Source organism: Eubalaena glacialis, chromosome 15 (assembly GCF_028564815.1).
Source record: "Eubalaena glacialis isolate mEubGla1 chromosome 15, mEubGla1.1.hap2.+ XY, whole genome shotgun sequence".
NCBI classification, from domain to species: Eukaryota; Metazoa; Chordata; class Mammalia; order Artiodactyla; family Balaenidae; genus Eubalaena; species Eubalaena glacialis.
Window position 1 is genome coordinate 55993421 of NC_083730.1, and position 26244 is coordinate 56019664.

Here is a 26244-nt window from a genome sequence, read left to right on the forward strand (position 1 = left end):
TCCGCAATAAGGGAAGCCACCACAATGAGAAGCCTGTGCACCGCCACGAAGAGTAGCCCCCGCTCACCACAACTAGAGAAAGCCCGCACACAGCAATGAAGACCCAACACAGCCAAAAAAAAAAAAAAAAAAGATAAGATAAAAACTTAAAAAAAAAAGGCATACGTTTTCTCTACCATCTACTGTCACCTTCATTTGGTTTCCTCAGTTCCCAGTGAGCTGAGGAGCAGACTTCTGACAACAGGGCAGTTGTGTCATACGTGCGGGAGGGGTACAGTCCCTGGCTATCCTGCTCCCTCACGGTGCCAAGCACGGGACTCAGGAGTAGCCTCTAGGATCCTACCTGGATCAGCCTCACTGCCAATCACAGGGGCCCTCTATTCCCAAAGGGGTGGTAGTGGAAAAGGTCACAGGGATATGGCAGGCAAAGTGGGCTCCTCTCCTACCAAGCTGGTTCAGGGGAGAAAATCAAACAGATTATTGCTACATCTGCAGTAGTTCACTTTCCTTATGGGCTGCTCCTATAGCAGGGTCTATACTTCAATAAAGATATTGATGCTGTGGGGACTTCCCTGGCGGTCAAGTGGTTAAGACTCCATGTTGCCAATGCAGGGGACTTGGGTTCGATCCCCAGTCAGGGAACTAAGATTTCACATGCCTTGTGGTCAAAAGATTAAAAAAAAAAAAAAAAAGATATTGATGCTGTGCTAAAGGAACTAGGCATGAGTAGGCTTGAGGCCAGAATTCAAGTTTCCCTCTGTCTGTCCTTTTCTCTGAGAAGTGTCCTTACTACTTGAACCCCAGTGACCAATACAAGGACTGGACAAACACCATGCAGCCAACAGGCCAAGTTCTGCCTGACCTGTATTCCACAAGACCTGTTTTCTTGGGCCTGCACAGTTACTTTTTTTTTTTTTTTAATTTGAATTTCAATGTCTTTTAAAAGGGCACAAGCTCTCCAGGTCACTGCTAATCCCTAAATATACCCTTAACATGCAGGTCACTTGGCTAATTCTGTGTCACTAACACCCCCGTGGGCTTTTGACCTTTCTGCCTCTGGTGAGCAGAAAATTCTCCTTAGTTAACAGAGGACTTAGCTTTTGACACTGAAGTCTCAGGGGCCTTGGATAATGAAAAAGGGTGGATCAAAGAGGAAACCAATAGCTTAGTCTATGAGATATTTTAAAAATCCAACTAAGCCACTCCGGGTCCTCTTAGTTCTGCATTTTCTGTTGTGTGCCTTAACTTGGGGGCCCTCGGCAGACTACTTACAGGGTGGTCAACTTCTGGGTCATAAACCCCATGAGGTTCTGCTTTGAATTTGTCAACATAGATTGTGTCTTTTCTCAGTTTGTTGCCATCAAAGCAATGCTTAAGTTGGGCTGATTTGGGCTCTGGGAAGAGAGGGCAGCCAGTCTTTCAGTGGATGCATTTCATTTTGCCCCACCTCTCAAGTTCCAAATGCTCTGGAGATTCATTCATCTTCCTTCTTCTCCTCCTCACACTTTTCCTTCCTTCTTTTTCTTTGACACCCAAATCCAAATGATGTATAAGTGGAGCAGATCTTGGTTGGGTAGGAGTGGGAAACATTGTCCATCTTTATTTTTTTCACTGCAAACTCCACGTTAGATCCAAGTTTGCTAAAACATACAAGGTTCTCCTAGCCCCTGGAGGTATACTTAAAGTCACCAAATAAGCACAGTGCATTTTTTTTGAAAGAAATCAAATTTCCTCGATGATCAGTCATTTAAAACTATACTAAGACCAGCAAACTTGCAATGAAGCAGAAAGCAAAATTCACTTTTTAAAAAGACAAAACACAAGATCATAAAGACATTTCATTCTTGCTGTAGGCTTCTTCCAAATGTTTCGCTGGATCCCAAGGGAGTGCTTTACATCTCCTTTGCTATTAGGAGTATCTGGGTGAAAGTTTGAGAAGCAGTGTGAGATTCTGGTAAATTCTTTTCTAAAACACAGTCTGCTTTTGTATCTGAGAGGAGTATTTCTTTATTTCTGGGGTTCATGGAATGAGAAATTATGTAGTCCTTGGCTGGACACTTAAGTCTGTTCCTGGGCTTGCCAAAAAGGCTTGGGTTGAGTTATTGGACTGGACTTCATATTCCCACTCTGAGACCACCGGGATTGTAAAACTGTTGATGCTGAGTCCATTTCTTGTAAATGGCTCCACATATTCACGAATAAATAGTTTAGTTCTGTTATTGTTGGTTTTGGGGTCACCCCCCCCACAGTTATCCTGTTTATGCAGAAGTATCAAGCATTGGCATTCTCTCTGTTCCGCATTTGTTGGAAAGTAAATAGGCAGCAATAAAGAAATTTTATTATGCATGTTTTCTGCCTTGGGTGGCACCTGGAATTTGCTGAATTTGCTGAGAGCAACTTAAATTTTAAAAGGCTCCTGAGCCTCACCTTTTTCATGCCATTTGAGTCAGATGGAAAACCAAATAATTAGAATAAGCAAGCTGTGTGGGTCCTTTCTCTTGCTCTCAGCTGACTCCAGACCCTGCTGTGGAATTCTAGCACCTCTTCCCCACCCCCCTTCCAGCTGCTAAACTTCCATGACCAAATCTAAACAACTATCTTCCCTCCTCTCCCCATCTCAGATAATCAACAACTGAGTTAGCATATTACCTAGGACATCGTGGTACAAAAAATGTTCAGAGTAGAAAACAAAACAAAACAAAACCACTCCTAACCATTGGTTTATCAGAACATCTCATTTACTTTATGTTGGTCTTCTTCAAACTTGAAAAGTGACTTTAAAGCAATGAAGCCGATTTTCACCAGCATTGTATAGACTCTGACTAATGCCAACCAAAAACACTTTGCCCAGACTGCTTCCCACTAACTTGTACCCGGAGGGGATGGGGTGAAGCAGAATTGAAGAACAAATGTAAACAAAAGTCCAGACATACTGCTCTTTCTTTCAGTGACTCACCCCCGAATGGGACCCTGTCTGAGATCCCACAAAATCCTGTTAAATCTTTCTAGGCAAGATGCTTAATTGCTGTTAGGCTTAGGGAAGAAAATCAGTATCATATCTTCCCAGTGATACTGCATTTTGGTAATGATCTCAACTTTTGGAGAAGGCAGCGTGGTGTGGTGAATGAAGACTCAGCATCAGACTCAGACCAGCCAAGGTTTAAATCCCAGAGCCACCATTTTTTGCCTGTGCACCAATGGATACGTGACAGGTCCTCCCGGGCCTCTTTTTTTTTTTTTTTTTTTCATTTGCAAAATGAGAAATGATGACAAGGATTAAACGAGACAGCAGATGAGAGAAGCAAGCCCAGTGCTAGGCACACAATCAATGTAAGCATCCCTTCTTTTTTAAAATCAGATCACAGATTATGAACATAAAGTAACTCCCCACCAAGAGCTGACTCTGGCCGAGGGCGCTGTTTTCTATGAAGGGAGCTCTTGGTGGCCCTTAGTTGTGACTGCTGATTGCACACATCTGGAAACTATGACAACTGTTTTGCTTTGAGCTCAGCTTGGCCCAAATATAGCTCTATATAAAGCAGCTTCTATCCTTCAGTTTTTCCCAACACATCATAGCTTGGCATGAATTTGGGCAGAAGAGTGGGTGTCAAAAGAAATGCAAAATATCTGGGAGGAATTCAGATTCAACTAACAATCACCCAGCCCTGTATGGCCCCTGGAGTAGCTCCGTGTAGTAACTGTCCCTGGAGTAGCTCATTCAACACTCACAGGAGCCTAGTACGAAGCTCTATTATTATGCCTACTTTGCAGATGTTTCAGCTGAGTCTGGGAGGTTAAGTGGCTTTCTCAGGGTCACAGAAATAATAAGGTTTGGGATAAGATCCCAGGCTTTTTGACCGGGTTAAGAAAGCAGGAGGATTTGCAGGGTTGGAAGATGGGCAATGGGGGGGGGGTTGTTGGGAGGAATGTCCCAGGTAAGGTGCTTTTACCTTTAGAAACCCTGTGCCAAGGCCCTCTGTCCATTATGTCACATATCGACTGGGGCAGGTAGTGAGATCTGGCTAATTAAACATGTCATGTAAACAATATCTTAACAATAACTTTAAAAACAATTTGTAGGGGCTTCCCTGGTGGTTCAGTGGTTAAGAATCCACCTGCCAATGCAGGGGACACGGGTTCGACCCCTGGTCTGGGAAGATCCCACATGCCGTGGAACAACTAAGCCCGTGAGCCACAACTACTGAGCCCTCGTGCCACAACTACTGAAGCCCACGCACCGTGCTCCACAACAAGAGAAGCCACCGCAATGAGAAGCCCGCGCACCACAACAAAGAGTAGCCCCCTCTCGCCACAACTAGAGAAAGCCCGCGCGCAGCAGCGAAGACTCAACACAGCCAAAAATAAATAAATTTATTTTAAAAAAAAGAATGCTACAATTGTCAGCTTTCTGTTTTTTTTAACTGTTTAAAGAAATACAGAGCAATTCTTTTTTCTTTTTTACCACCAAAAGCAACAATAGTTTATTTGAATTATTTTTAATTCTTTAGAAAGAAACATTCATTTTTTTATGTGAAGGGAAAACCCTGAAGATGTCCAGCCTTAGGTCAGACAAAAATAGCTGAGTCCTAGCACCTACAGAGCAATTCTAAACACAGTTCCCTTATGGGCTTAACTGATGAATTTGTTCTTTCTTTTCACCTGAAAAGCTTCCATTTTCCTCTTGCCCCTTTGTTCTCAGGAAGCAGTTTTGAGTCCCAACATGCCCTGCATCACCTCCTGCTGTGTCCACTGCCGAAGCAGGGCAATCAGAGTGTGGGCTTCAGCGCAACCCCAATTGGATGACAAACAGTGAGAGTAATATGCTGGTAGAGTTTTTAAAATTCCAGAATACCAGAATACAGTACTGCAGCCCCCCTCTCTCCAAATCAAAGCCTACTGAATGAAATGATGACTGCACTCATGTGCAATTATACTGAGCACATAAAATTGAAGCAATGAAAGTAAATCTTACATTCAGATATTGCATTTCATATTTCAGCGTATGCCAAATAAGCTAGTGACATTTTTATCATTGTTGAGTATAATGTCAGGAGACAGACTTCTACAAATTTTCTACATAACTCTTTCCATTTTATCTGTTTTCCATTTATGGAGTTGAACACGTGGTGTGACTTTTAATATTCTCTCCTCCTTCTTCCCCTCATTTTATGACAAAGGATCAAACTCAATCTTGATTATCCTAAATTTACCCTTAGGTAACCTCAGACCCAGAGGGGTTTGTTTTGTTTTGTTTTGTTTGTTTGTTTGTTTTAATTCGTATGGAAAAGGAGAGAGGAAAAACTTCCAAATAACCCTATAAACCTCGTCCTATGGATGCTGGCAGATGGCCTGGAAAGAACAAGTGCCAGCACGTTATAGAAGACCACAGTGGCTGGTGGCTACCAGCTCAGGTCTCTCAGGTCGTGGAAACTCAGTAATAACCGAGGGAACTGTGGGTTTTAACGTATGTCAGATCTCGAAGATGGGGCGGGCTTAGTTGAGCCGGGTCTCCCTGGGGGCGCAGAAGGGAGGCGGTTGGGAATGAATGAGCCGAGGCCCCGAGCCCGCGTTCCTGGCGGTGGCGCACTAGCTCCAGCGCGGTGACAACAAGCGTTAAGGTAACAACCGCCGCCGCCGCTGCCGCCGCCAGCGGATGGCTTCCAGCTTCAAGAAGTCAAACGTGGCCTCCACCAGCCAGAAAAGAAAGGTGGGGCCTAAGCCCGAGCTCACTGAAGATCAGAAGCAAGAAGTTCGCGAAGCGTTTGACCTCTTCGATGCCGACGGCAGCGGCACCATCGACGTGAAGGAGTTGAAGGTGGCCATGAGGGCGCTGGGCTTTGAACCCAGGAAGGAGGAGATGAAGAGGATGATCGCCGAGGTGGACAAGGAAGGCACAGGGAAAGTCAGCTTCAATGACTTCTTGGCCGTGATGACTCAGAAGATGGCCGAGAAAGACACCAAGGAAGAAATCCTGAAGGCTTTCAGGCTCTTTGATGATGATGAAACCGGGAAGATCTCTTTCAAAAACCTAAAGCGCGTGGCCACCGAGTTGGGGGAAAACCTCACTGACGAGGAGCTGCAGGAAATGATTGACGAAGCAGATCAGGATGGAGACGGTGAAGTGAACGAGGAAGAGTTTCTTCGGATCATGAAAAAGACCAGCCTCTATTAAAGTCGGTTTCTCCCGCAAGCATGTGTAGGGAGATTGAGTTGACTTGCTGGGCTCCCTGCTTCTGTTTTGTGAAACCTTGAGGTAGAGGCCAACACTGTCTCTCCTCTTACCCCCAGTTGGTCTAGATAGTTCTATTTCCAAATCTCTAGCTCAATTATAGAATTTTAAAGATGCTTTTAATGTGAGTTTTGGTTTTTCATTCCCAAGAGCAGACCTGGAGGAGTGTAGGTTGAATCAAAGATCCTGAAACTTCTTTCCATTCACCATTTGCCTTGCATTGGTGGATACCCATTAAACTGAAGGCAAGACAGCTTCTTGGGACAAACAGCAAAGCAGTTCCCTTGTCGCTTCTTTGGTAGTCTTATATTATCTTGCTTCATATATTATTCCTTAAATTCAAGTCATTGTTCTCGCATGATAAGGTGGAATCACCAGCAGGTCATCCTAGCCATTGGTTTTCACTTAACTGAATACTGGTTTGAAGGAAAACAGTGCAGCCATTTATTGGGCTCAGGAAAGGTACTGCTCTAAAGGATAGGCTTGCCTTTGGCTGGTGGTAAATTGTGCTACTTAAACTGTTCTCTGGCTTCGTCACATGCAAATGATTCTTGATTTGTGTGTACATTATCTACTGTGGATTATCGGGGCCACGATGTATTCTTGGGCTACAGAGTAAAAACAGAATTTAATATTGGCCCAAGCAAAGTACGATTTGCTTAAGAGATTAAGCTAACTAATGACTTTGAGTAAATATTTATAAATGTAAGATCTTAGCTTAGGAAGTTGTAAAAAAATATCTATAACACACTTTGAGCTAGTTATCTGTCCTTGGAAAGATAAACTAGTGTTTTAGTTATTAGATGAGTTATACTATAACCTTAGTCATTTTATTATTGCTTTATTACAAGCCACTGTCTACCTTCTAATTCTTAGAACATCTTGATTCTTGATACTTAATTTCCCCTCCTCTGATATATAGTTGATGCCAGAATGTCTGGCATATAAGTAGTTCTCTATTTTATAATCCCAAGAAACTATTTGTTGTGGCTTGTATATGCGTTAATACTACTTGTTCTCTGTTATAAATTAAACCTTTCTTGTTTTGAAATAAAATACCTACCCATTTGAACATCTACAAATATGAAGTTAGAGAAAAGTTAAATAATATAACTGTGGGAAGATAATGTAATCTATCTGCTGAGATGGAGGCCTGGACAAATGTTTTGATAATAGGCAACAAAACTAGAAAACAGGCAAGATATTTTGGTCACAACTAAATTAAGTCTTCATACAAAGTCCCATTAAAATAAATGCTGAAATTCTGGAAAATTTTTCACTTGCTTTGCCAGCAGTTTTACCCTTCAGAGGATTGTTAATCCAATCAGGAAAACTACTACTCTGGGTTTAATTTTCATTAACAGGGACTAATTTGTCAAAGCAGCAGTACTAGCTGAAGTGATGGGTATGTGGGCATTTACTGTGAGAAAGGATTTTGCTGAGGCGGCTGGCACAGGACAGGGGAACTCACCCAGACTGCAAATGCTAACAGTTCAGGTTCAAGGTCTTAGTGTGGATTCAGGTGCAGTTGTAGGGGATACAGGTGCAGCTTGGACCAGCATCAGTGTGAGGGGCCCGATCTGAGGGCAAGGGGAGGAGTGTGGCATTCTGGGAAACAAGAGTTCCTGGCATCCTGATGACCAGAGTCTTGGCCCAAGGATCTACATATGGATCAAGGTAGAAAAAACAGAAACAAAGAAAGTTGGCAGGAACTAGGAGAAAGGGTCAGAGCCTTGGCCAACTGGACTGGGTTCAGTCTTGGATCCCGGCCCAGCAGAGGATAGAAGCAAAAACCAGGAACCCGGGCTGAAGCCCAGGAATCAAGCTGCCCAGACACCATGGGGTCAACTGTGGAGGCTGTAGCCCAGGACTTCAAGGGTTGCCTTAAAGACACAGTCTGTCCTACACACAGGAAGGGGCTCCAGAATATTTCTGAATCCCATTCACTGCTAAGGAAGAAACTCTCAACGGACTACTAGTTTTGCTTCTCAATCGGCACGTATTCTGGGAGATGGAGGGTAAATCGGGGGCAGGGGAACAACTAGAGCAGACCTAGATTGACATTTGAATTTTAAGAGAAGTAAATCATACATGTCTGGCAGGGTCAGACATGTATCCCATTCTTTACACAATTAGAACACAAAAAGTTCAATGAAAATTTAAAAACACCTTTTTGCAGATGAGTCAACTCAGCTATAAAGGTTGGGAAGAACTAAGAAAGTAGTTTTCACTGGGCTATTACAAATGGTCCCAATAAAGAAGCAGGAAGTATACCAAAGAAACTGTGTAGGGAGCTCATTGATAAACTCTTGCTTTCTAATGATAAATGTTAACAGGTGAAAAGCAGAGCATCAGGCCAAGGATAAAAGTATGACAGTCTCAAAGTTGTATTGCTATCAAGGGAGCTAATGCCCCAAATGAGCAGAGGACAGTAAAGGAATTTTTTTTTTCCTTAAAGTCATCTTAGTTATGTCTAAGATGAGAAGATTGAGGATGGGATAGGTCCAACTCTTTAAATTGTTGCAGGTTGGTTTCCATGGGAAGCAGACTCTTTGAGTCTTAGGTTTGTGTACAGGAAGTTTATTTGAGTTCTCTGGATCACATGGGTGAGGGGGAAAGAAACCAAGACTGGGCAGAGGGAGAAATTGGGCTATGATATGGTCACTAACAAAGGCCTCAGCTGATCTCATGGGGAGTTCTGGAGCAAGGGTGACCCTGCAGATGACCCAAATTGTGACGAGGAAGTTGGGCCTTTAAAACTTGTCATTGGTTGACAGTCACTGGACATCTGTCCCTAGGAAGGGGGTATGACCTTGAGCAAGGTGGTTGTCCTCAGCCAAGGGCAATCAATCTCTGGGAGAGGGAATTCAGTTGCAGACTATTAGCTGTCAAGACTCCCAGCACCTGGGGGATGACTTCAGTTCTGAGGGACAGGCCAGAGGGGAGATCAGGGCAGGGCCCCACGGTGTCCACTGCACCCCACACCTTATACCACTTAGATCTACTGGCTGATTCAGGATTCTGATGGATCTTTCTTCCTGGGGGAAAGTTATAAAAGGAAATCTAGAGGGATGAACTGCCGCCTCTGTCACAGCAGCTGGTCTCGAGATCACAAGTAGTGCTCATCCTTCTCCCCAACCACGCAGTCTGGATTCCCCTCACCCTCAGCACCTCTGCTGACACGTGACTTGCCTAGTGGGATGACCCAGATCCTCATCCCTGAGGAGTCTGGGCCCCTAATCACCATGCCCCTTTCAGGCTCTGGCTGCTGCACACATCTCTCTGCCCTCAAAATTGACTACAGGAGCCCCAAGAGACGTTCAAGTGTGTCACCTGGGTGCCAAGCATACTATCCCCATGTTCTTCCCACAGCTCTGCATCCTTCTGACGTCCAGGAGCAGTTACTCATGGTGGTGACACCTTCCCTGGACTGCCGCCCTCTCGGCACGAGGAACCCAGCGTAACTGGGTGGCGCGCATAGTTTGACATTTAATGGGACTCTTGCTGTGCCTACTGAGGGGAACATTCCCCCTCTGGGAGCCAAGATCTCTAAATGCACAGAGGCCAGAGTTGTGGGGACGGGCAGCACAAAATAAACGGTAAATGCCTGGCAGCTGTGGTAGGAATGACTTCCGCCCTTGATTTGCTGGACTCACGTGACACCACACCATATAATGGCCATCCATTTTGAGTGTGTGTTGCATCCTGGAGGGTGGCAAGGCATCCTCACTGGTTGTGATGCCCAAGCTGGCCCCTCAGCAGCATCTCCAACAGGCTTTTCCACTGCTCCTTCAGGTCAAAAGCTTCTGTGTGTTATTGGACCAGTAGACTCTGGGCCTAAATTCCCACTGTTGCACTTCCTTTCCTATAAAGTGGGTGCCTCGGTCCAATGGAATATTATGTGGGATCCTATGTCAGTAAATACTCAGCTGTGGTGCTGGCTGAAGCTCCACAAGCAAGAAAGGCAAAACCTTGACCAAAATATGTGTCAAGTCCAGTCAAGATGAGTCGCTCATCTTTCCAGGGTGGAAGGGATCCAGTTAGACTACTTGACACCAGGAGGCCTGTTGGCCTCCTTGGGGGATGGTGCTGTTCCCATTTGGTGGCCACAGTAGCTGTATCACCCTTCATGAATGGGAGTCCGAGCTGCTGGACCCATGCACAGCCTCCGTCTCTGCCCAATGACTACTCCATTCATGTGCGTATTGTGCCAGCCCTAGGGTGGCAATGACAGAGGTAGACTGGCATCAACTGGCCAAGTCATTCTATCTTCCTAGTTGTTTGGCATCTCTTATACGATAGAAATGCTCTGATAGGTGTTAATATGAATTCCTTACACTTCCTACCCATTGCCATAAATCCATCTGTGTGCCTTTTTTTCCAGATCTTTTTATCCCTGATGTTTCCTTTTCCAGAGTCCTGAACAATCAGCCAGCTGATTGGTCACCACTGTCAGAGCCCACATGTATTCGAATTTCAGGCCACTTTTCTTTCCACACAAAGTGGATTCTGCTCTATCAGAAATTCTGTCCATTGGGAGGGTTTCCTCTTTCACTGATATCTTTCTGGTCCACCTTTGAGTGTAATGAACCTATGGTCCGTTGTACCAAAGCTGACGTATCCCTGAACCAACTTCAGCATTTTTACTCTTCCAACAGCTAGCCATCAAGGACCACCTACCCCCACGTGGGCACAGGTATGAGCTGAGGGAGGGGCTCTGGTGCAATTTGATGGATGACAGGGGCCTTCTCCTCACGCAGCTTACTTGTGTCCTCTAGCCTTGCCTGTGCCAGATCCCAGGCATATGGGATCTTAGTTCCCCGACCAGGGATCCAACCCATGTCTCCTGCAGTGGAAGCACAGAGTGCTAACCACTGGACCACCAAGGAATTTCCCCAGATATACCACTTCTTTTTCTAGTTTCCCAAGGTGGCAGATTACACTATTGATTGTAGATCTTTCTTCTTTTCTAACATATGCATTCAACGCTTTTCATTTCCCTCCACTTTTCGTTGTATCCCACTGCATTTTTTTTTTTTTAAGATTTTTTGATGTGGACCATTTTTAAAGTCTTTTATTGAATTTGTTACAATATTGCTTCTGTTTTATGTTTTGGTTTTTTGGCCCCGAGGCATGTGGGATCTTAGCTCCCTGGCCAGGGATGGAACCTGCACCCCCTGCATTGGAAGGCAAAGTCTTAACCACTGGACCACCAGGGAAGTCCCCCCACGGCATTTTTATTTAGTTCCAAATATGTTTTAATTTCTCTTGAGACTTCTTCGACCCGTGTATTATTGTTTGATCTCAAATATTTTGCAATTTTCCTACTATTTTTCTATCTTATTTAATTCTCTGTGGTCTGAGAGCATGCTTTTTTTTTTTTCTTAAGCGCTATGTTTTTTGTTTTTTTGTCTTTTTGTTTTTGTGTTTTTTTAAATTTATTTTTGGCTGTGTTGGGTCTTCGTTGCTGTGCGCAGGCTTTCTCTAGTTGCGGTGAGCGGCGGCTACTCTTCGCTGTGGTGCGTGGGCTTCTCATTGCGGTGGCTTGAGAGCATGCTTTTTGAGATCTATTCTTTTTAACGGGTTAAGGTGTGTTTTATGCCCCATAATGTAGTCCATCTTGGTGAAAGTTCTGCGTGAGCTTGAGAAGAATATGTCATCTGCTGTTCTCAGATGCAGTCGTCTATAGATGTCAATTATATCCAGTAGATTGATGGTGCTGTTGAGTTTAGCTATGTCCTCACTGAATTTCTGCCTCCTGGATCTGTCCATTTCTGATACAGGGGTGTTAACATCTCCAGTTATAATAGTGGATTCATCTATTTCTCTTCACACATGGATCAGTTTTTGCCTCATATTTTGATGCTCTGTTTTTAGGTGCATAAGAATTTTATGTCTTCTTGGAGAATTGATCTTTTCATCATTATTTAATGCCCCTCTAGATCCCAGATAATTTTCCTTGCTCTGAAGTCTGCCTCATCTGAAATTGATATTATTACTTCAGCTTTCTTTTGATTACTATTAGCATGGAATATCTAGACTTTTAACCGACCTGTGTCTTTATATTTCAAGTAAGTTTCTTATAGACAACATATAGTGGGGTATTGTTTTTTTATCCACTCTGTCAGTTTCTGTCTTTTAATTGGTGTTAGATCAGTTAAGAACAAGAAAAATAAAAGATTTCATTTTACCTTCATTTATTCTTTCTCTAATGCTCTTCTTTTTTTTCTTCCAGTTTTATTGAGCTATAATTGACACATAGCACTGCATAAGTTTAAGGTGTACAGCATAATGATGTGACTTACATACATCATGACATGATTATCACAAGAAGTTTAGTGAACATCCACCATCCCATATAGATGCAAAATAAAGGAGAAAGAAAAAAAATATTTTTCCTTGTGATGAGAACACTTGGGATTTACTCTCTTAACTTTCATAACATACAGAAGTGTTAAGTATATATTAATCATGTTGTACATTACAAACTTAGTACTTTTTTTTTTTTTTGGCTGTGTTGGGTCTTCGTTTCTGTGTGAGGGCTTCCTCCAGTTGCGGCAAGCGGGGGCCACCCTTCATCGCGGTGCGCGGGCCTCTCACCATCGCGGCCTCTCTTGTTGCGGAGCACAGGCTCCAGACGCGCAGGCTCAGTAGTTGTGGCTCACAGGCCTAGTTGCTCCTCGGCATGTGGGATCCTCCCAGACCAGGGCTCGAACCCGTGTCCCCTCCATTAGCAGGCAGACTCTCAACCACTGCGCCACCAAGGAAGCCCCCAAACTTAGTACTTTTTATCTTATAGCTGGAAGTTTATATATTTTGACCACCTTCATCCAATTCGCCCTCCCCCTACCCCCTGCCTCTGGTCCTTTTCCTATGAGTTTGTCTGTCTGTTTGTTTTTATATTGTTTTATATAAATTTATTTATTTATTTATTTATGGCTGCATTGGGTCTTCGTTGCTGCACGCGGGCTTTCTCTAGTTGCGGCGAGCGGGGGCTACTCTTCATTGTGGTGCGCGGGTTTCTCATTGCGGTGGCTTCTCTTGTTGCAGAGCACAGGTTGTAGGTGCACTGGCTTCAGTAGTTGTGGTTCACGGGCTCTAGAGCGCAGGCTCGGTAGTTGTGGCACACGGGCCTAGCTGCTCCGCAGCAAGTGGGATCTTCCCGGACCAGGGCTTGAACCTGCGTCCCCAGCACTGGCAGGCGGATTCTCAACCACTGCACCAGTAGGGAAGTCCTAATCTGTTTGTTTTTAAAGTATAATTGACCTACCACACTATGTTAGTTCCTGGTGGACAGCACAGTGAGTTGATATTTCTGTATATTACAAAATGATCACCACGATAAGTCTAGTTACTATCTGTCACCATACAAAAATATTACATTATTATTGATTATATTCCCCACTCTGTATGTTACATCCCCGTGACTCATTTATTTTGTAACTGGAAGTTTGTACCTCCTCATTTCCCTCACATATTTCACTCATCTCCCCCACCCCCATCCCCTCTGGCAACCACCTGTTTGTTCTCTGTATCTATGACTCTTTTCTGTTTTGTTACATGTGTTCACTTGTTTTGTTTTTTAGATTCCACATAGATGTAAAATCGCACAGTAAATCTAATGCTCTTCTTTTCTTTATGTAGATCTTAGTTTCTGAATTAAATCATTTTCCTTCTCTCTTGAAGAACTTCTTTCTTACAAAGCAGGTCTAATGTGGTAGGTCTACTAATCCCCTCAATTTTTGCCTATCTGAGAAAGTCTTTATTTCTCCTTCACTTTTTTTTTTAATTTATTTATTCATTTATTTAATTTTTGGCTGCACTGGGTCTTCGCTGCTGCACGCGGGTTTTCTCTAGTTGCTGAGAGCAGGGGCTACTCATTGTTGCGGTGCACGGGCTTCTCAGAGCGGTGGCTTCTCGTTGCAGAGCATGGGCTCTAGGGCGCAGGCTCAGTAGCTGTGGCGCACGGGCTTAGTTGCTCCACAGCATGTGGGATCTTCCCGGACCAGGGCTCGAACCCGTGTCCCCTGCATTGGCAGGCGGATTCCTAACCACTGCGCCACCAGGGAAGCACTCTCCTTCACTTTTGAAGGATTACTTCACTGAACCCAGAATTCTAAGTTAATGTTTTTTATTTTCAGCACTTTAAATGTTTCACTCCACTTTCTTCTTGCTTGCCTGGTTTCTGAAGAGAAGTCAGTACAATTCTTATCCTTGTTTCCCTAAAAGTAAGGTGTTTCCCCCACTCCGCCTCTGGCCTCTTTGGGGAATTTCTCTTTGTCTTTGATTTTATGCAGTTTTTTTTTTAATTTGATAATGAAAGGCTTTAATTGTAATGTCATTGGCACATGTCATTGCTTTCCAGTTTCATAACTTAAGTTTAAATATTAAGAGATCCTTGGACATTTTTTAACTAAATAGCAAGCATTTAAAATACCATGGTGTTTAGCTAATGTGTATTTAAAAGTATAAAGGAGATTCATAAAAATAAAAAGATGTTTTAAACATGGGTCTGTAAATACACCCTATTTTATCATTTATGGTAACATAGTATGGTATTTATTTATTTTATTAATTAAAGTATAATTGACCTACAACACTCTTTGTTCCAGGTGTACAACACAGTGACTCAATATTTCTATACATTACAAAAGGATCACCACTTCTACAGTTTGATAATTACATGCAGATTTTTGGTGTTGTGTGAGATTCCTGGATCTGTGGTTTGTGTCCATCATTAATTTTGGAAAATTCTCAGCCATCATCATTTTCAATATTTATTCTTTTCCTTTCTCTCTTTCTTCTCCTTCTGGTATTCCCTTTATACATATGTTATACCTTGTGTAATTGCCCCACAGTTCTTACATTTTTTTTTTTTTTTTTTTTTGGTTGCATTGGGTCTTCATTGCAGTGCGTAGGCTTCTCATTGCGGTGGCTTCTCTTGTTGCGGAACACGGGCTCTAGGGTGTGCAGGCTTCAGTAGCTGTGGCACGTAGGCTTAGTTGCTCCGTGGCATGTGGGATCTTCCCGGACCAGGGCTCGAACCCGTGTCCCCTGCATTGGCAGGCGGATTCTTAACCACTGCACCACCAGGGAAGTCCGCTTACACATTCTGATCTATCTTTTTCATTCTTTCTTCTCTTTACATTTCAGTTTTTGAAGTTTCTATTGACATATCTTCAAGCTCACTGATTCTTTCCTTGGCTATTAATGAGCCCAAAAAAGGCATTCTTCATTTCTGTTTCAGTGTTTTTGATTTCTAGCATTTCCTTTTGACTATTTTCTAGAGTTTCCATCTCTCTACTTACATACACATCTGTTCTTTCATAATGTCCACTTTTTCCATTAGTGCCCTTAGCATATCTGTTATTTAAATGATGATTAAGTCCTGTTGGTTGTTGGTGATGTTGAGTTTTTCTACAACCCTGCTGACTTTCTGTCCACTTATTCTATCAATCTGTTGAGAGAGAGATGTTGAAGTCTCCAGTTATAATTCTGGATCTGTCTATTTTGCCTTTCAGTTCTATTAGTTTTTGCCTCACGTATTTTGCCGCTCTGTTGTTTGGTGCACAGGCATGTAGGATTGCTGTGACTTGTCATGGGATTGACCCTTTTACTATTATATAACATTTGTCTCAGTCCCTGATAATTTTATGAGCTCTGAAGCCTATGTTATATGATATAAATATATCACTTCTGCTTCCTTTGATTAATGTTTGCAAGATATATCATTTTACATCCTTTTACTTTCAACTTGCCTATACCATTATATTTGGATTGAATTTCTTGTATACTGTATGTAGTTTTAATCCACTCTATCAATATCTGTCTTTTAATCAGTTTATTTAGGCCCATTCTTTTAGTGTAAATCTGCTAGTGACAAATTCTCTTAGTTTTTTTCTGTTCCTCTGAGAATAACTTCATTTCCCCCTTCATCCTGAAGGACACCTTCACTGGATACAGGATTCTGGGTAATCAGTTCTTTTCTTTTGGCACTTTAGTGTGCAGTATGCTGTCAAAGTAAGGACTAAACTAAAATAAAAATGAATGTGTTCCCAGGCTACATTCATAAAAGCGCAATTCACCAAATGAGGAGGGAGACCCATTTCTATGGTCTGGAGGACTGTGCTCACTTGTGGGTTTTACATCTTAAAAGGAACTGAAGAAATCAAGGCCTGTTGACAGCAGTGAGATAAATAGGGTGAGGGGATACAAAACCACATCCTAAGAGAAATGGCTTAAAATAACTAAGGCTGTTTCTCCTGAAAAGAAAATTCTCTCGAGGAATATGACCTCCAAAGAAATAGGACTTGTTCCACAGGGCTCCAAGGGGTTTCAGAGAGAAGGAATGATAAGGGAAAGAGATTTCAATTTCGTATCAGGAAGAATTTTCAGCAGCCAAAGCTGCACAAAGATGGACTGCACTGCATAAAGATTATGTTCCTGTCATAAAGATGCAGAGGTATGGGTTGGATGAATATTTTGCCAGTATGCCACAGGTATTTCAAGCTATTGATATTGTGATACCTTACCAGGCATCTCTATTTTCATTTGGGATTCCTGGATGTAAAATGAAATTGAGTGTATTTATTTATTTATTTATTTTTATTGACGTATAGTTGATTTACAGTATTGTGTTAGTTTCAGGTGTACAGCATAGTGCTTCGAGGTTTTTACAGATTATATCTGAAATGCAATGTATTTAGATAGAGAACCTTTAGACGTGGCAAATTGCACTTTGATTTTAACAACCAAACAAAATTATTTATCCTACGTAAGAACATTTTATTACTACAGTTGATGATGACACTTATAGAAAATGTCTGCCCTGTTATGGATCTTGCCTGATACATTTATAATTCGAGGTGATGCTATAAAGTGCTATGTGTGATTTTAACAATAGCCAACACTTAAATAGCACTTACTCTGTACCACCCACTGTTGTAGGAGCTTCTACATATTCAATAATTATCTCCACTTTACGAAAGCATTAACTGAGACATGAAGAGATTAAGTAATCTGTGCAAGGTTACACAGCTAGTAAGTGGTAAAAGAAAGATTTGAATCCTGTCTGTCTGACTCCTAAGTCTAGACTTGAAATGTATACATTGCCCACCACCTTAACTCTTTAGTTTAACCAGCTTGTCAGGACCTGTCCACTCCCCAATGCATGTGTCCCCTTCAAAAGTCACGTTTAACCAATGGTACTGCTGGGCTCAGAATATTTTTGGAAGTTCTCTTTCGGAGACAATCTAAACACCTCCAGCATATTCTCCGGAACATTCTCAAGAGGCAAATCTAACTCCACTGAGACTGGACCTACGCTTTGGAAATAGCCTCAAGTGATTTGTAGTCAAATCTGATGGACAGAGTGGCTGGAAAAGCTGGATGTTATCATTTGACATTTAAAACCATCAATGCCACTGAAATGATGAGCCTAATTTCTCTGAATGGTTTGTAAACTGGCTTTGAAGTTTCTTCCAAAAGAGAAGAAAGGTGGTGACTGATGACAGTATGGCTGGAATAAGTCTCTAATCACCATAGCAGCCCAGTGTTTTGAAAGAACAACACTCACTGGGATATGTCCATCTGGTGATGTTGTTATTTTCAAAGTTATACACTACACAGATGCATCCTTTGCTTGGTAAAAGAACTGTTCTTGCTTTTTTTTTTGGCCATGTAGCATGTGGGATCCTAGTTCCCCGACCAGGGATCGAACCCGCACCCCCGGCATTGGAATCGCAGTCTTAATCACTGGATCTCCAAGGAAGTCCCTGTTCTTGCATTTATCAAGAAATAAAAAGGAGGAGGGAGAAGGCACCAAATAGGAGATTTCCATGCATCATGTACTTGAATAACACAGATCTTGATTAGGTGCCATTAGGGAGAAAAGCTAAAGCCTTTGGAATCTCAGTTAGAAGTAACAGAGTTATCATATCATCTTAGGGCAGCAATAGCTTCCTAGTGACAGACCGAAGTCTGAAGCCCAGAACAGAGCCAGTTTCTAGCTGGTTTTGGCAGAAAAATTACTTCTCTGAGCCTTGGTATCTTTATCTGTAAAACAACATCTTTTCAGGATGTTGTCAGAGTTAGAAATAATTTCTATAAAGGGATCTGATCCATACTAGACCAGTAGAGGAAACATGTTAAAAATAATCGTAGATGAAGTGTACTCAGAAAGACATCCTCCTCACATACAGAGTGCAATAACCTCAGAAAAATGCTGTCTAAAATAAACTCACCAACTGATTCACCGTTCACCCCCCAGGACCACTGAGAGCAAGTTTGGGACACAGTGTAGAAAAACTATTTTAAAATTTTATGGCTCCTTAGCAAGGATAGGCCTGCAATTTCTGTTGGCTTCCTGGCTCTCTTGCTCTCTCCTCCATCACCCAGAGTTTGTGAATCTGCCCCCCCCACCCCATCCCGCCCCCCGCAGAGGCCCAGGGGCAGAATCTGGCCTGTAGAGACTGACTTGGCGGCTGAAGGAGACCCGCCTGCAGCTATGCACGATGTACCTCGCGCAGCGCGCAGCCAGCGGGCAAGTGGAGGCTGAACCCTGGCCAGGACGCTCTTGTTAAACCCAGCGCCTGGCACAGGGAACAACTGCCCAGAAGTACCTTTTACTTGGCACACATGCACTGACTGCTTTTTTTTTTTTTCCCCTGCTTTATCTGCCCAGAGGCGAGTTTTTTCCTAATTTGCACAAAGCATTGTATATATTACTCATGGGCCTGCCATCAGAGTGGTTTTTTTTGTTTTTCTTTTTTAACCGAGTTAGCTTGCCAAGTTTGAAAAGTCAGGGATTTCATGCAAGATTCTGTATTCCTAGCTTCTTTCGGAAAATGGGATGTTCTTTCCACAGTAGGCCCATATTCCTTCCTGACAACATTTTAGCTGGAGCCAGATGGCCACTGCTCGCTGCAGACCCAGATGGCTGGTTCTTCGCAGGCCAGGGAGCCTCTTAGGTACCCCCCCACACCGGGGGTTGGGAGGGGTTGGGGGGTCGCGGGTGGGGCTGGGGGTGGAGGGGAAACTAACGCTCTGGGCTAACAGGTCTGATTTCCAGCTAGTGGCATAGACGTCTTCAGGGGGCAGCACATGCCCACATATGAGTGATGGGTGAGGCATGACGTCCTTTAAAAGGAAGAAATTTCTCTCCTTAACGAAAGCCAGAGAAAGCCACTGTCTGGTCACGCAAACCCCGTGGATGTGGGGCCTCTCCAGTGTGGGCAGAACAAAGCCACCCCGTGTTCTTCTTCCTGGGGAACGTGCAAACAGTGGTGGCTACTTCAGAGGCTGCCAGCAAAACTCAGGCCACCTCCTGGGCTATTCCAGGACGTTTCTTCTCTTTATCAAAACAGCCGGGAGGAGGAGGTAGATGCTAGGAGACAACCCATCCCTACAAAACTATTGGCAAAAAAAAAAAAAAACCAACAGGTAGCGAAAGAATCACTCTGACACTCGTGTATCAGTGTCAGGCAGTTCATGGCACTCTCCGCGCAGGTGGCTAAATTCAGCATCAGAGGAAACCGTGAAAGGGCCCAGTGATTTCAATCCATGTTCCTGATGGGCCCTGGTTAATGATGTTAATGAAATGAAGAGCTGCATACACTATTTATGGCTAGATTAAGCCGATTACTCTAGCTTAGCCTACTTTCAATGTACAAATCTCACCAGTGGACAATGCAAGGCTCTGTTATCTGTGTTTCTCTCCCTGGGACTTTTCTCTGGACATTGAAAACAGGAATCCTAATAAGACCATTTTTTACCTGTCTCATTTGAGAACAGGATTTTCAAACTCTCCCTTCAACATTGATGAAAATCCCTCAGTCCCTGACAGTGACCGCGGAAGCTTCCAAAAATATGCAGCAGCACAATTACTAGGAGAGATGAGACGTTGTTAACTAATAAAGGTGCCATAAACAAAGAATGATGGGGGCTTCCCTGGTGGCGCAGTGGTTGGGAGTCTGCCTGGCAATGCAGGGGACACGGGTTCGAGCCCTGGTCTGGGAAGATCCCACATGCCGCGGAGCAACTGGGCCCGTGAGCCACAGCTACTGAGCCTGCGCGTCTGGAGCCTGTGCTCCGCAACAAGAGAGGCCGTGACAGTGAGAGGCCCGCGCACCGCGATGAGGAGTGGCCCCCGCTCACCGCAACTGGAGAAAGCCCTCGCACAGAAACGAAGACCCAACACAGCCAAAAATAAATTAATTAATTAATAATTTTAAAAATAAATAAATAAATAAAATAAAGAATGATGAATCACCATGGGAAATGAATCGACAGAGAAGGACACGTCGGAATGTGGGATAGTAAAAATCACTTAAACTTTGCATGACCTTGCAGAAAGTTGTGGTGATGTTCTGCCAGGTCCCTGGGAGAGTGGATTGAGATATGGCTGTTTCCCAAGACTTACTATTTAGTAGGCTGAGTTTAGACCCGCTCTGAGCCTTCTTTCTTGGACAGCCTGGAGTCTCTCTCATGTCTAAAGGGTTATCTGAGTTCCTCTCTGCACTTTACAACCTTTAGGCAGGAGCAGTTAATGAGACTATCAATTCCATGGAAGCATCTCGTTTGTAGCAATGGGGACAGGGGTGCCTCTTTGATAATTTAGAACAGTGCTGAGCAGAGGGTCAGATCTCCCTGGGGTGGTGTCACAAACTGGAAAAGTGGCTGTGGCACTGCGTTCCTCTACGGTTTTCTACAGCTGTTCCAGATTTTCCATGGGCTCACCTTTAAATTAAAAGAATTTCTGCACTTTCAAGAATTTGAAAACAAAGCCATGTGTGAGAATATGAGACCCGCTCCTATGCCCTTGCAAGAAATAGGTTGCATTCCTTTTTCTGCACTCAAAAAAAAGTACCTCCTCTTTTTTTGTTTTAGAATGCCATATATGTAAATGATCCCAAATTAATCTTTAGCATGTGCCCATGTTGTTTTGATTTACTAAACTTTAAAAATATGCCCATTGTTCCCTTTTAACAGCTTTCGGCAACATTTTCAGAAATGGAAATATATGAGCAAATTAGTAAATGAGTAGAATTAGCCAGTACCATTCAGCAGCATTCAAGGTACGAATACTTCTACAATACACAAAAAGCATCAGTATAGATCTTATAATGCTATATAAGGTTTCTTATTTAACTTCACTCTTAATTAGCAACATACAATGAAAATTATATAGAGAGAAGCAAAATAATATAGTCACTGGGATAGTATTTTTACACACTTTTAAGTGATTTTGGTTTTGTTTTTAAGGGAATTGTGTGATATAGTGGAAAGAACAAAAAGATCTGGTTTAGATAGAATTTTAGTTCTCTACCTTAACAGTTTTGTGACATTGGGCAAATAACTTCTCTGATCCTCGTTTTTATTAAACTGTGAGGTGGAGTTGGTAATACTCATATAACAGCGTTGAAAGGATTAAATGAGATTCTATGTAAAATGTCTAACGGTGCCTGACACAGTGTAAGATGTTCAATTAAGGTAACTCATTATTTGTAGTTTTCTCAGGTGATGGTGACTTCAGATGCTTAACTAAATTTTTTTAAAGCTTTAGAAATAGTTGATTTTTCAAATTATTTAAATGACGTGGTGATCATTTTGTAATGTACAGAAATATCAAATCACTATGTTGTACACTAGGAAATAACATAGTGTTGCAGGTCAATTATATCAATACTTCAAAAAAAAAAAAAAAAAACCAAACTCATAGAAAAAGAGATCAGATTTGTGGTTACCAGAGGCTGAATTGGATGAAGGTGGTCAAAAGGTACAGACTTCCAGTTACAAGATAAATAAGTACTAGGGATGTGATGTACAACATGATAAATATAACTAACACTGCGGCGTGTTATATATGAAAGTTATTAAGAGAGTAAATCCTAAGAGTTTACATCACAAGGAAAAAATTTTTTTCTATTTCTTTAATTTTGTGTCTATATGAGATGATAGATTTCCACTAAACTTCTCGTGGTAATCATTACTTCTTGTGGTAGTGATGGATGTAAGTCAAATCATTATGCTGTACTTTAAACTATACAGTGCTGTATGTCAATTATATCTCAATAAAACTGGAAGAAAAAAGGATATAACTCACGTATCACACAATTCCTTCATTTAAAGTATACCCCCCAAAACTATTTAAAGGATGTATTTTTAGCACCAAAAATGTTAGTGACATTTTTATCACTATCATGGAATTGTCATATTGTCACAATTATAAAAATTAATAGGGACTTCCTTGGTGGCGCAGTGGTTAAGAATCTGCCTGCCAATGCAGGGCACACGGGTTCGAGCCCTGATCCAGGAAGATCCCACATGCCGCGGAGCAACTAAGCCCGTGCACCACAACTACTGAGCCTGTGCTCTAGAGCCCGCGACCCACAACTACTGAAGCTCACGTGCCTAGAGTCCGTGCTCTGCAACAAGAGAAGCCACCGCAGTGAGAAGCCCACGCACCGCAACGAAGAGTAGCCCCTGCTCTCTGAAACTAGAGAAAGCCTGCGCGCAGCAATGAAGACTCAACGCAGCCAAAAATAAATAAATAAAATAAATTAAAAAAAAAAAATTAATAATGATTTAAATCAGGGGTCCCCAACCCCCGGGCTGCAGACTGGTACCAGTCCGCAGCCTGCTGGGAACCGGGCCGCACAACAGGAGGTGAGTGGCAGGCAAGTGAGCGAAACTTCACCTGCTGCTCCCCATCGCTTGCATTACTGCCTGAACTATCCTCCCCACACCCCGGGCCGTGGAAGAATTGTCTTCCACGAAGCCGGTCCCTGGTGCCAAAAAGGTTGGGGACTGCCGATTTAAATTAACTTTAATTTAATAAATAATTTAATTAAAGTATTAATTAAATTATTTCCCTTAGTGTCGCATCACATAGGCAAATCTTAATTTTGGTGACTGGAATAGGGGTAACTATTCCTCTTATTTGCAAACAGTCACTTGTTGTTACTGTATATACAGCACTTGGATTTTTGTTTTTAATTTACTTCAGTAGCTTTAGCCTTTCCCACCAAGATTCAAGGCAATCCATTTGCCAATTTTTTTTCTAAAAATCTCTCATAAATTATAAATACTATATACAGGCTAAATCTTTCCTGTACTTCCATATAGGACACATAAATCAGTATCTATATGATGTTTCTCACTAATAAAAGGAGTTTATCTGGTTCCAGAACCAGGCAGTTTTATTGCAATACTGAGTTTCCACAGTTCAGCCAAAAGTTTGAGGATAAAGACTTGCTGCAAAAAGCCTTAACTAGTTCTCAACCGCTTTCTCACTTGGCATATAAATACAAAAGTTAGAAATGGCCACTGGTACGATAGCTGTGAGCGCATATTCCTCCCATAGAATATCAGAACAAGAGACTTGCAGTTTACAGACAAGGCTGGCAAGGTGTTGGAAATATATCCAGAAACCCGAGGAAATTAGTGGAAAGAGAGGCTTGTTATTTCTGTAAATATGCTAGAGTACATTTTGATTTTACACCTGAGGAACCAATTAGATTAAGTATGTTTGTAAGGTTTGGGGTTAAGAAAATACTGTCAGTGGAGGGTTTTTCTTAGGACTTCTTAATTGATTCATCAGCAAAGTTACCAGATCCCAAAGAAGATTCTAAGTTTTACAAAACTCAAGATAACTCTCAAAGAGCTAGAATAGCTTTATCACCTCTGAATAATGCCTCAATGAAGCTATATCGTGAGGAATATATATATATATATATATATATATATATATATATTTTTTTTTTTTTTTTTTTTTTTTTTTTTGGAAGGGCAACAAATATTTATTAGCTTCTCTACGAGCCGGGCTGGAGACGCAGCTCCTCTCCCAGACGGTGGCTGCCCACCCTGTGCGAGGTGGTCCCCCTCCGACCTCCCTGGAGCCACCCCGGTGACGGGGCAGACCCCAGGGGAAGAGGAAGGCAGCGTTCCACACCCCACGTGAGGGACGGGGACAGCGAGGAAAATAATCAGGAGAAGCAAACACTTTGCAAGGTTTTGTTTGTTAGTCTGACAGCAGGTACGGGTAGAGGGGGTTCCCGGGCAGGGCTGCCGCGCTGTGTTCCGCGTGGCCGCGTGAAGAGACCCACGCTGGCGCTGGTGGTCAAGGGGAACCAGCCAGACGAGATCAGCCGGAACGCGCTGATTTCGAAGCTTTGCGTTCATTTCGCCCTCGGCCCCTTCTCGATCGGCTTCCCAATGTCTTTCCCCCGGAGCTTAAGGCCGATGGCTCTCTCGATTTTGCCCAGAACCTGGTTGTTAGGAATGGCCCGGCCCCTCTCACGGTCAGCGACGACCTGTGGCTTTTCGTTGGTTTTCGTCGCCAGGTCCTTCTGCGTCAGCCCTTCGCTCTGCCGGCCCTGCTGGATCACCCTGCCCACCTCCAGGGTCACCCGGTCGTGGTGCAGCTCCTCAGTCTCCAGGTCCAGCTCGGCTGTGTTCTTGGTGATCCAATGCTGCTTGTTCTGGCCGGCGGCCCATTTCTTGGAAGCCTCCACATCTTCTCCTTCTCTCTGAGCTGCTAAGATGGCCTGCTTGGACTTGGCCTGGGCGGCCATGGGGCCCGTTTTGGGCCAGTCACTCTCAGCCATCGCGGGGCAGGCGGGGCAGGTGGTCCGTCCGGCGGCTCTGAGGCAGCTGCTCGAGACCCGGCGACGCGACGTCCTCTTATCGCTCGGCCACTTCCGGCGCCCGCCGCGGCCCCGCCCCCTAAATCTATATTTTTTAATTAACCCTAATTGTAGGGTCACCAACTGTCCCAGCTGACCTGAGACAGAAGATTTCTCAGGCTGAAGGATTTCAGTGCTAAAACCAGGACAGTCCCAGGCAAACCAGGATGGTTGGTCACCCTACCCAATGGCCTGATGTATATCATTAGATAGAGTATCTGGATTCTTTCATGCCTGAAAAATCTACATGGCTTGCCTGACTCTAGACAGTCAGCAAGCTTTTATTCATTGCCTGCTGGGGGCCAGGATCTGGAGATGATGTTGTACAATTAGTAGACAAGCATCCCTAATTGAAATATTTTGTGGTTCTCACGCCCTGTGTCTTATGCTGATAGCCCCACATGGATACATCTATTTCCAGGTTCGTGTTGCTTTTGGAGCTATTAGACTGAACTCAGCAAAGCAAGATGACCAAAATTAACCTTTCCAGTGGATTCTGTCTTGGTTGTGCTGTTGTCATCTAAGTTAGATATGATATCAAGAAACGTATAAAAACAGTTCCATGTGAAAGCAAATTAAAATGGGCCAAAGATAGATTGTAAACAGCTTGCCTGCCTTCCCGCCTACTTTCCTATAAATATTAAGTTAAATATAGTATATGCCCTAACATTGTAATTCACTTCCACGAGGATTTATTGGATGATTATCCTGGGTCAAGCCCTGTGCTAGGTGCTGGGACTACAAGAACGAATGAGAAATGATCCTGCCCTCAGGAACCTTCCATCTAATGGGGAGAGAAACATGTGTCACTTGGTCTCTATTTGCCACTGTGTCCCCCAGATCCATTCTCTCCCTCTCTCTGCCTTGCTCCACGCCTCAAGGATTGATCTCTATGAGCTGCATCTCTGGGGCTGTCTTGCTCTGTGGCTTCTGGTTGAGTTCAGCCTATGGGAGGCATTGTTTTGGCTTGAAGCTCTGGCCATTGCTCTGTGATTGTAATTCTCTCCTCCAAGCCTCCAGCACTTGCAGGGCTCCCTTAGCCAATAATCAATTTCCTTACCTCTGCCCGCTTCTGTGAATAGTCCCTTCATAAAGTTAGTTTCATGATTTCATCTGAGTGTGCCTTCTGTTTCCTGTACAAACCCTGACTGATTCAATAGGTAAATAAACTACTGAATTAAAGGAGGTAAGTGAAGTAATAGAGGTATATACACAAGTAGAATGGTGTGATACAGGAGGGCATGCTCAAGAATGCCCAGAGAATGGGAATGAGTAAATGCTTCTTGATCTGAACACTGAAGGATAAATAATAAATGGGGGAAAGACCTGGAA

The 26244-nt window shown here is 43.2% G+C and overlaps 2 protein-coding genes across 2 annotated transcripts; one reads left to right on the forward strand and one right to left on the reverse strand.

Moving 5' to 3' along the window:
* The first annotated feature begins 5653 nt into the window (after positions 1-5653).
* On the forward strand, positions 5654-6172 carry CETN1 (centrin 1). Its single transcript, XM_061170077.1, has one exon. The coding sequence runs from the start codon at positions 5654-5656 to the stop codon at positions 6170-6172; it is 519 nt and encodes a 172-aa protein (XP_061026060.1).
* Positions 6173-24351: 18179 nt separating this feature from the next.
* LOC133075742 (endothelial differentiation-related factor 1-like) lies at positions 24352-24834 on the reverse strand. The gene has a single exon (XM_061170083.1). The coding sequence runs from the start codon at positions 24832-24834 to the stop codon at positions 24406-24408; it is 429 nt and encodes a 142-aa protein (XP_061026066.1). The 3' UTR covers positions 24352-24405.
* Between the last annotated feature and the right edge of the window lie 1410 nt (positions 24835-26244).